Source organism: Glycine max, chromosome 11 (assembly GCF_000004515.6).
Source record: "Glycine max cultivar Williams 82 chromosome 11, Glycine_max_v4.0, whole genome shotgun sequence".
Lineage (NCBI taxonomy): Eukaryota > Viridiplantae > Streptophyta > Magnoliopsida > Fabales > Fabaceae > Glycine > Glycine max.
In genome coordinates, this window is record NC_038247.2 from 5,807,477 (window position 1) to 5,818,899 (window position 11,423).

An 11,423-nucleotide genomic window follows, 5' to 3' on the forward strand; every position below is an offset into this window, starting at 1 on the left:
ATTGGTAAATAATTCATCATAAACCAATTGGATTCTTAGTTTTTCTCTTCAATTTGATTAGAATATATAGATAGTGTAAAATAACTTTAAGTTATGTTTAAATATTTTTTTCCTTAAAAGAAACTTTTAAAATTAACTATCAAACAATTTATATTTTTTTTATTATTATTTTAATCAGAAAAAAGTTATGTATCAGTCTAATTTTTTTTACGTAATTATCGAATCACAATTCATCTTGTATGATAAGTCTATTGATTTTTAAAATAATTATCTAATAATAATTCAAATGATAATTTATGATTACCATCAATATATAGAATTTAATTTTTTTTTTAAACTAAAAGTTTTTTTTTGTCCCTCATCTATTAGGTCCTTGTGAGAAGGAGAATAATAGGAGGGTTAGATATACAACTTTTTTAAAAAAGTTATTTCAATTATTTTCTTTTCTCTTAAAGGCTATTTTTCTCCATTTTGATAAAGATTAAGCTCTTTATTTTGAAAAGATATTTTTAAAATGTCTGGCTTAATTTATCTTTTTAAAGAAAAAAACTAATCAAACACTACCAATGAGTTGTAAATTTGACTACCAAATTGAAAGCTCGGCCAAACAAAGTTTATGTAATTTTTTTTACAAGTACCAAATATTTATCAATTTCGTCAATAAATTTTTACAGGAGAATTCTAACTAAATATCATATGAGACCTACTAAATTTTATCACTTTTAATAAATTTTAACCAATAAAAAAATTTAAATTTAAATAAATGTGCTAGAAATTGTATTTTTAATATTTTTCTTAAGATTAATATCTTTAATAAAGTTTTTCCTTTCTAATATTTTTTTTTATTCACACAGCTGCTCGAACTCTCCTTATTTAAATAAGAATGCTTTGTCTAGTTTTAGTTAAACCAACAATTGGCAAAGTTTATGTAGTTTAACCATTCCTCAAAGAAAAGAGATATTTTTTACTCCGGTAACAGATAGTAGAAAATTTTTTGGGGCAAGCTTTAGTGTTTTTTTTTTTTTTAAATATATATATAGGTACGTGAATGTCTAACTTCTGGATTATGAATTAATGTATGGCCCAAGAGTGATCAGAGTTCTTACATGATGGCCCAATTTAAAAGTTTGGGGTCTGGAGGACGTTGGGCCGATAAGGTGTTATAAAAAGAGGATAATTGTTGCCTCTCAGGTCGAAAAACTCTGTCGACTAAAAAGAAAAAGATCGAAATTAGATTAGGATTTCAAAAAAGATTTTAATTTTTTTTATATAATAAAAAAGTTTTGTGCTATTTAGTCAAAATAAATAAGTTATGTGTTATTTAATTGAATTTTTTTAATTGAAGACAACAAAATATAGTGATATTTAATTATCTTTTTTATAACTTATAAAAGATATTTTGATATTAAAAAAATATACAATTGTAGAAAATACTTGAAATTTTGTTAAATTTTTTTTCTCTCATCACATATATTCTCTTATATTTTTAATATTCTTCAAGATGTGTGTTATATATGTTTCTTCTACTCTTTTGAAATTAAAAAATGTTAGATATACTCATCCTCTATGCACTTTTTCATTTATTTTTAAATTAAATTAATGTTTGTCTAAAGTTTTAAGACTAATCATGTTTTTCTTATACTGATTATATTCATCACGACGTAATATTTTCATGATTGTTATTCTTAATTTTGTCATTCACATAATTCATTAATACTCTTATCAATTTTTTACCTTCACTACTCTATGTATATACTTATTATTGCACTCTATCTAACACATAACATTGGAATTATCATGAAATGATTATAATAATTAAAAATAATTAGAAAACTAACATATATATTTTTCTTTATCTTTCTTTTTCTATCATATCACAAATTTTATTATACTTATATTTTTTTCTTCTTATTTTTATCTTTTTATTTGTGTTGGATAGGTTAATGGATGTTGATCAAACATTATTCTAACAGAAATATGTCTTTAGTTTAAAGGATTTTGGAGAAATAGTTTTTTTGTTATATTATTTATAGATTTTATGAAAAAGGTAACTGGTTCTCATAAATAGTCTGTTTCTAAACATGTACGTACGAAGTGTCAAAATATCTTTATCTACTTAATTACATAAAAATTTTAAAAACGAATATTTATTTGCATCTTCCCTATCTGCATCCTTGATCCTACTATCCTTCCTAGTTTAAAGCCTAAACTTTGCCCCCACAATATCAGGCCAAATATCCGGAAACTAACATTTCGTCCTGTTATATATATATATATATATATATATATAACTTGTGTGAACCGTTTACAAGCAGAAGAGATTCCAATTATGTTGGCACCTCTAAATAAATTAACAGTAAACACACCGAATATCATTTAAAAAAAGGAAACAAGATGAGAAGATATGACAAAACACGGTAACCAAAATTAGAAAAATCTATAAGAAAATATAACCACTATTAAAAAAATGTGTTTTAATATCGTTGTATCTACTATCTAGGTCAATTTTCGAAAAATCAATATAAAAAAATAAGCGATGATATTTTTTAAATTAAGTCTAACTTTTTAAGATGATTTTATAAAAATCTAGTTTGATAGAAGGTGTTAACAACGTTTTTTTTTATATCAAATCATCTTTGATTTGTAGGAAACTACGACCGTTTTTTACGTCTTTGATTTTAAGCCAACAATGACAATCTGAAGAAAATGGTCTTTTAAGTTTACTACTAAATTAATTTTTCTATACACGAACCCTCACTCTCTGGTGCCTTTCACTCTGCCGCGACCTCAGTAGAACTACTCTTCCGCAACTGCGATTCTGCTTCACTCTGCCTCACTCTCATTCCATCGTGACAAGGCAAAAGAAGAATGTGATTTTGTGTATCGAAAGTGAAAGGATAATTGTTTATGAAGTAAATGACAAGTGTTCTTAAGGAACAAAATAGTTTTTTTTTATTGAAAATATATTGTTAGCGTACTTTTTTATAATTTCTAATATTCTTCTAGTATTATTTTTAATAAAAAAAATTATTGATTTTTTTAACGAATATCCTTAGTAAAAATAGTGATTAGCAATAATTTAATTCTTATAAAGTGGTGCATGTTTTTTTTTTCTCAAACAGGAAAAAGGGCATTAAACACTAGTCGTTAACCAAACTTTTCCAAACATACTATTTTTTGTGATGTTCCTACTTTTTCCAAGGTGTTAGGTCGGTGAAAAACAAACTGATTGGTAGTACGTGTTTTAATTTGGCTCCAAACATCTGTACGTATTATCATTTTTCAGTACTATATAATTTTGGTAAGCTTAATTATGGCTGTGAGAACAAGGGAAAAAATAATTCTGCAGCCCACTTATTTGGTTCATGCAAAGTTGAATGCGTTAAGTATCAAATTAATTAAATTTCAAAATATTTTTGAATTGGCTCGATTCATTCTCAATCATTACCAACATGAAGCAGTATGGCCGGTCAATAATTAACCACATCTCTCAATCATGTAGTCCCTTAAGCTCTCGGTTGGAAGATAAATGGATTGCAAAAAAATTGTTATTTTTTTATATTCAAATATCAGAACTATTTTGATACTCTACACTGTCAAACACTCAAATGAAGGGTTAAAACTGAAATACTTGAATATGGTAACATACATAGTCGATTAGCATGTAGTTTTGACAATAGAAAGAACAGTGCATCTTTATTCACATTCACAAAAGCGTCCAAAATGCAGGCTCGGATGTACAAAACAATTGGAATAATTGATGGCTTTTCTCTTTTTGGTTACATAATTGATTTCCAGTCTTCAAACAATTGGTTATTTCCAGAGAAATTAAAATAAAAAGGACGAGAAAAATGATTATAAACATCTAAACAATCTATCTATAATTGGGGTGTAGGAGGAGTGTATATATGAACTTATCCCTTCTAATTAAATGCCACCCACACATACAAATTTTTTTCAGGTGAGTGTGGACATCCATAAATTTCAAACACCCTATATATCAATAGTTCTTATTTTTCTTTATCTTTTTTTTTCCCTATCAAACTATATCATCATTGAATCAATGTCTCTTCCTTTCTCTTTCAAGGTATTGACACATCTAGGGTGTCTAACAAAGCATTTTCCTTTTCAGGCACTCTAACCATCCCAAATTCACAATGAGCCGGGAAAATGAAAGCTGACAAATGGGGTTGGGGTAGAGTCCTGGACTGGATAAGGGCTGTGCTGGCTTCATTTTCTCTGCTTTATTCAAGAGCAAGACAGAACAGTGTGACACTGTGTCACATGTAGAAGAGCAGAAAATAATCAAATATGGACCTACTTTTCCTTCGTGTGAAACCCAAATATGGCCTCTCTCTCTCTCTCTCACACCCACCCACACACACACCCACAAAATATCATATCTAATTAATCCAATATTTTAACAAATTAAGTATACAATTATTCGTATATGTTAGCTCAATTTATTCATCCTCGTTTAATGTAAAAAATTTAACCCATATTTGTCCTTCTATTTTTTTAAAAATTAACCATGAGTTTCTTATTAGTTTTTTATTCTACTTATATTCACTCCAAAGGTTTACATGATAAGCAAAGCAACCTCTGATGCGTGAGACCTTGGTAACTGGCATATATAATGACACTAATAAAGAAACTCTATTCTATATTATAGAAGGGAGGATCAAGTTATTTTTGATAAAAAAATTTGTATATGTTGAATTTTAATAATTTAACTGTTAAACGTTTTTTTTATCTAGTGAATCAAATTTACATTTTTTTATAAAATTTTATAATTATTTGATATTTCATTAATAAAATTTAATTTAATGCATAATATAATTTCTAATTGAAATGCAAATAAATATCAATTGTAAGATAATATATAACTATATATACGTTTGATTTATCTGATAATGTGCATGATAGTTTTGATGATATTGACAAAGGTTATATAAATTCTTGATCTTTATAAGATACACAGTCTGGAACTTGATGCTCCCTCATTTTGTATTATACAAAAGTAATAGAACTAATTAGCCCTGAAAGTGAAATTAAGGTTAATTAATTGACGACTGTGAAGCTGATACCAGCTAGACGTCTGTAGTATGGAGACAATGAGTGATAAGAGCTCCCAAATTTTTCCTCATGAGTAGCTTATTTATATGCACATTGCTTTGTGCTCACTTTTATTGTTTGGGCCAATATGTACAGTTTAACGTGCGGAAAAGATCAGATTCGGCAATGTTTAGAAAATGACCTATCATTATTCCTTTGTAGTTTTTAAGTAAAATCCAGACGAGGTTGCTTCCTCGAAAGTTTGTACTACTGAGAAAGAAGATTATAATTAAGGAGCATGTTATAAAGCCATATATGTGATTTAGACATGTACTATGTACTGTTGTGTCTCACTGATACTTACAAATAGGAAGCTAACGTATGCTCTTCATCAGCTCAAATATAAAGGAACCAATCCTGTGAATGCATGTAACATCGAAAGCATGCATTATGCGGAACACTAACGTTAATTTGTCACCACATTTTCTAGCTATTAGTTAACCTTGTCGTGTTTCCTAGCTTTTTGTTTCATTGGTAATGCCACTGAATTGGTCCTTTTGACCATTAACTGATATGCAGATTTCCCTGCAAATTAGCCACTAAAAGGGGTTAGTACTGATCAGATGATTTTACGATTTATGGAACAATTTTTTTTTTTTTTAAATAAGTTATGGAACAGTTGTGCATGCAATATTTGGTGCATCAGCTTCAATATATATAGTTTATCGTTATCCACATACAAAGCAACATAGAAAGACATATTTCCCATGTAAACGTATAAAGTTATTATACCTACTTTAGATGGCAACGGGCCTTGTTGTTTACAATCTTGTTGGCAATGGGACCCCAATTATTATCTCTTTTTCTCAACTTTCGTATCAGTCGTATGTCACCGGACAAAAAAGGCTTGGGCCTCAGGTAATCCTTGCTCATGTGGAATAATAATGGCCATGTAAAGTTCAGATCGTGTTACACATAATTCAGATCATGTTACACGTACAATAATACCCTTTCGGCCATTTCAAAGGCCACCAGTTTTTTTCTCTTTTAGAAATTCAAAGTAAGTGAGGATATACATCAACTCACATTTCTTGTAAAGGCTACCAACTTATAAAATGGCTTAAATATATTTTTGGATTTGAAATTAAATATTTTTTATATTTTTTTTCGCTTTAGTATTTATAAAATATATATTTTTATCTTTAAAGTACTTTAAATAGTATTTTTTTATTACTCAAAATATTTTTTTACCATTCAAAGTGTTATTTAAAATACTTTAAGGACAAAAAATAAAATAAATATATATTTTTAAAGATTAAAAGAAAACTAATTTATAAGAACAAAAATAAGAAATACTAAATTATAGGAATGAAAAATATATTTAAGTCTAATAAAATTGGTCTTACAAATTATAATTTTTCTTTTTTAATACTTTCTTTTCCATCTCTCTATGTATCGATCTCTTCAAGTTTTATCACAATTTCATTCTTTCTCCCTCTCTCTTTGTTTTTATTTATTTATTTATTTATCTCTTTTCATTTGACTCGTTTATTGCACACCCTAAGAGGAGTGTGAAAAAAATTTCCTTGAAAATTCCTAGTTTTAATTTTTTGATAATATATATATCAAAAATTAATTATATTTTCTGTTTTCTTTTTAATTTCATTTATTCAAATTTAATTATATATATGTTGAATGTAACGAGCTTTCATTTTAAAGTAACAATGGACTTGCTTCTACTTGTTTTGGAAAATGAAAAAATATATCCTGTTGAACATAGTTCAACCGGTAACCAAACACACTTTGCATGATCAATATAGTTGGACGATGATTGTCTTTGGGAGTAAACCAATTAAGTTGATCTTGACCAAAATAGAGTATGAACCATGTTGCTTCAACACTGTCTTTATTTTTTAAAACCAAATCACAAATTAAAAATATATTTTATTCAAAAGTGTTTTTATTATTTTGTTGTTTACGAAATAATATTATAAAAATATGGCACAATTTTCCTTTCAAGGCAAAATACGGCACAGACAACAATATTGCTACAAATTAATTTACAAGATGACGAGAGTGAAAACTGAAAAAACATTGCTGGTTTTGACATACCATGTGATGGATTGAATCTGTGAGAAGCATCAACCATGACAGATTGTTTATGATATTTTTCCAATTATTGGTCCAAATTAGTTATTGCAGTTCAACGCTACTGTATCAGCGCGCCAGGGAAGGGGAGGGTCTCATACATACGTGGTACTATGTGGAAAGGCATTTGCCTGGGCCATCATCTGTCACTGAAAAAATATTGGTAAAATTTATTCTTTTAATCTCTATTTTTATTTACTTTGTTTAATTTAGTTTCTCAATATAAAAATTTATTTATAACTACTCCAGGTGATATTTCAACCTAAGTAATTAAACACGAAACCAATAAGACACTTTGGATTTTTCAGTGCAGCTTTCTTTTCAAGCCATTCTTTGAATAAAACCAAATTCTCACTCAGTTAAGTTTTCTTTTCAAAGGAAGCAAAATTGTGTAAAGAATCCACGTGAATCATAGTGAGTTAGTTACCATCACTTACCACAAACTAAAAAGAAATAAATGAAGGATGACTCCTTTTTCCAAATACAAGCTCAAATCAGAACACACAGAAATTAAAAAAAGGGAAAGTGCACCTTCGTACAATCATACGTGCGGTGGTTCTGAAGTACGTACTACTGATTTTGGAGGAAAAGGCAGCTGTGTGTGAATCTCTGGTGGCGTAGGATAATACCATACTAGGTACTAGGTTAAGATTAAACTTGAAAAACACGAAAAATTAAAAAAGAAAACTATTATTACGAAAATAATTAATGAAGAGGACGTTTTCACAGCTTAATTAATGAGAAGCAACCAACAAAATTAACACAAATAATAACGTGTGTCTTTAATAAAGTAATTAAAGATTTAAATTTTAATGAACTTTTTTGGATATAAAATAAATTTTATTATTTTACAGCAATCTCATGAACAGAAGAAAAAGAAAAACTTAACGGGACGCTAGAGGGTGAGACTCACTCAAAACGGGTTTATAAAAAGAGAAGAAGGTGAGAAAGCGCGTTTGACTTGGTAAAATAAATTCTCCTCACCCACCTCAGAGTCTGCGCCTCATAAAGGCACTCTCGCATCCATCTTTGGTTATTTATTTAGGGTTAAAGAAATAAACAAAAACAAACACAACCAAACCCAGAGCCCATTCGATTTGGATCCGATGGGTGATATAGTGAAACAAATATTGGCGAAGCCGATCCAGCTGGCGGACCAAGTAACCAAAGCCGCCGACGAAGCCAGCTCCTTCAAGCAGGAATGCGGCGAGCTGAAGGCGAAGACGGAGAAGCTGGCGGCGCTGCTGCGTCAGGCGGCTCGTGCGAGTTCCGATCTCTACGAGCGTCCCACGCGCCGCATCATCGACGAAACAGAACACGTCCTCGACAAGGCCCTCGCCTTGGCCCTCAAGTGCCGCGGCAACGCCCTCATGAAGCGCGTCTTCACCCTCAACCCCGGCGCCGCGTTCCGCAAGGTCTCCTTGCTCCTCGAGAACTCCATCGGCGACGTCTCCTGGCTCCTCCGGGTCTCCGCCGGAGACGGCGGCGGAGACTACATCGGCGGGCTCCCTCCGATAGCGACGAACGAGCCGATCCTCTGCTTCATCTGGGAGCAGATCGCCGTCCTCCACACGGGTACCTTGGAGGACCGCTCCGACGCCGCCGCGCAGCTGGTCTCCCTGGCCAGCAACAGCGACCGCTACGGGAAGCTCATAATCGAAGAAGGCGGGGTGGGCCCACTCCTGAAGCTTCTGAAGGAAGGAAAAGCCGAAGGGCAGGAACACGCGGCACGTGCCATCGGGCTTCTGGGGCGTGATCCCGAGAGCGTTGATAACATGATTCACGTGGGCGCGTGTTCCGTGTTCGCGAAGATCCTGAAAGAAAGTCCTATGAAAGTGCAAGCTGTCGTGGCCTGGGCTGTGTCGGAACTCGCTGCCAATTACCCTAAGTGTCAGGACCTTTTCGCCCAGCACAACATCATAAGGTTACTCGTCGGTCACCTTGCTTTCGAAACCGTCGAGGAACACAGTAAGTACACTATTGTCAGCACCAAACCCACTTCCATCCACGCCGTCGTCATCGCCAACAACAACGTCAAGAAGGAAGATCATTTTCACGACAATGAAAAGAAAGCACGAATGCCTCATCCCTTGGGTGATAATAGACCACGAAATCTACATAGAGTAATCACAAGTACAATCGCAATGCACGCTGCCACCAAGCAAGGAAACGAACCAAATCATAATCATCAGACCAATGGCAATGGAGTTGATAATGATGCCAAGCAAGGGAATCAGAATCACCAGCGAAACTATTCACATTCGGGGATAAACATGAAAGGAAGGGATCATGAGGATCCTCAGACTAAGGCTAACATGAAGGAAATGGCAGCGAGAGCTCTCTGGCATTTAGCCAAAGGTAACTCGCCAATTTGTCGTAGCATTACTGAATCAAGAGCCCTGTTGTGTTTTTCTGTTCTTCTTGAAAAAGGAACAGAGGCTGTGCAGTACAATTCAGCTATGGCGGTGATGGAGATTACATCAGTGGCAGAGAAAGATGCCGAATTAAGAAAATCCGCGTTCAAACCCAACTCTCCTGCTTGTAAAGCCGTTGTTGATCAAGTTGTTAAGATAATTGAAAAAGCGGATTCGGATCTTTTGATTCCGTGCATCAAGACGATTGGGAATCTGGCGAGGACCTTCAAGGCGACGGAGACGAGGATGATAGGGCCATTGGTGAAGCTTCTCGACGAAAGGGAAGCGGAGGTGTCAAGGGAAGCATCTATTGCGCTAACGAAATTCGCGTGCACGGAGAACTACCTTCACGTGGATCATTCCAAGGCCATTATAAGTGCCGGTGGAGCGAAGCACTTGATTCAGCTAGTGTATTTTGGAGAAGAGATGGTTAAGATTCCTGCGCTGGTTTTGCTCTCATACACTGCAATGCACGTGCCGGATAGCGAGGAACTTGCTCAGGCTGAGGTGCTGGGAGTCATTGATTGGGCATCCAAGCAATCTTCCATTGCCAACGACCCAGCAATCGAGGCGTTGTTGTTGGAGTCCAAGAGCAGGTTGGAGCTTTACCAGTCTAGAGGTCCAAGAGGATTCCATAAATTGCATTTGCATTTGCATCAATAGGAAGGAAACAAGAATGGTACATTGTTCTTGTCATCATTGTAATTTGTAAAGGTTTTTTTTTTTTTTTTGAGTTATTATTCATTTTTGTTCTATACAATCGATTGAACTTGTTCAATTCTCCAGATGCGTTTTCAACTTGTAGATAATTGTTTTTCCCTCATCCATTTGTTCCACCTCTCCTTTCTCTCCCTCTGTTACTCTATACTCTGCAAAGGTCAATGTCAGGTTGAATTGTAAGCCGAACAGACCCTGTATGGTTGTAAGGTATAACACCGGAGAAATATTAGGTTATTAGGTGGTCCTAAATTATCATGATTTCTGATAATCTTTACATGACACAATTTTTATTAAAATTGTAAAATTTAAATGTTGATCTAACACCACCGAATAATACTGAGCGTATTGTGGAAATTTTTACCTTGAGGTAGATCGCAAAGTTTTGTATGATTTGCTGTCTGCAATAGTTTACTATCCATCGCTGGGCTGGACCATATAGAAAAAGACTGGAGAGAATATTTTATTACTTTGAATGATTCGTCGGCTTTTCGGGGCGAATAGAAAGAAGAGAATATATTTTGGCGATGGATTCCAACGCTATAGAGTTGGACGTGTTCAAACTAACCCACGTCAGGTTTACTAGAATATATTTTGATTCCATCATGACACTGTATTGCTTTTTGACAAGAATAAAATAAGTTAACTTGCAAATTTATGACGATATTCTCCTATGTCGTGCAGTAAGAAAAGAGTACTTTAGAAAATGGAACCAAGAATTAGGTGTAGCTGAGCTTGTATATATACTAGTATTATGGAATCATAGGCATAGCAAGTTGCAAACAGCTTCTCAACAAAATACTACTCTGCTGTATGAAATCTTTCTTTCTTTCTCTGCTGGGAAAAATATCTAGATTGCATGATTTAATTACTTAAGAAACCGTAAATACGTAACTGATCGAATAGATGAAACCAAAATCAGGTGGAAGAGCTAAAAGGCAGTCAAAACTCAAACGCAAGTATTTTTTTTTTTTGGTACAGAAAACACAAGTAAATTTTTTAGCTGTGTTAAGTATAAAGAATTTAAAATAAAACGTTTCGACCACTATTCGTTAATGTTAACAAAAGTAAAAAAGACGACTACAATTT

At 33.0% G+C, this 11,423-nt stretch overlaps 1 protein-coding gene across 1 annotated transcript; it reads left to right on the top strand.

The window, feature by feature from the left end:
• Nucleotides 1-8,152: 8,152 nt before the first annotated feature.
• LOC100801498 (uncharacterized) lies at nucleotides 8,153-10,402 on the top strand. Its single transcript, XM_003537587.5, has one exon. The coding sequence runs from the start codon at nucleotides 8,310-8,312 to the stop codon at nucleotides 10,278-10,280; it is 1,971 nt and encodes a 656-aa protein (XP_003537635.1). The 5' UTR covers nucleotides 8,153-8,309; the 3' UTR covers nucleotides 10,281-10,402.
• The last annotated feature ends 1,021 nt before the right edge of the window (nucleotides 10,403-11,423 follow it).

What these genes read in the sequence shown, in the direction of transcription:
- LOC100801498 (XM_003537587.5), top strand. Translation starts at nt 8,310, where the DNA reads ATGGGTGATATAGTGAAACAAATATTGGCGAAGCCGATCCAGCTGGCG.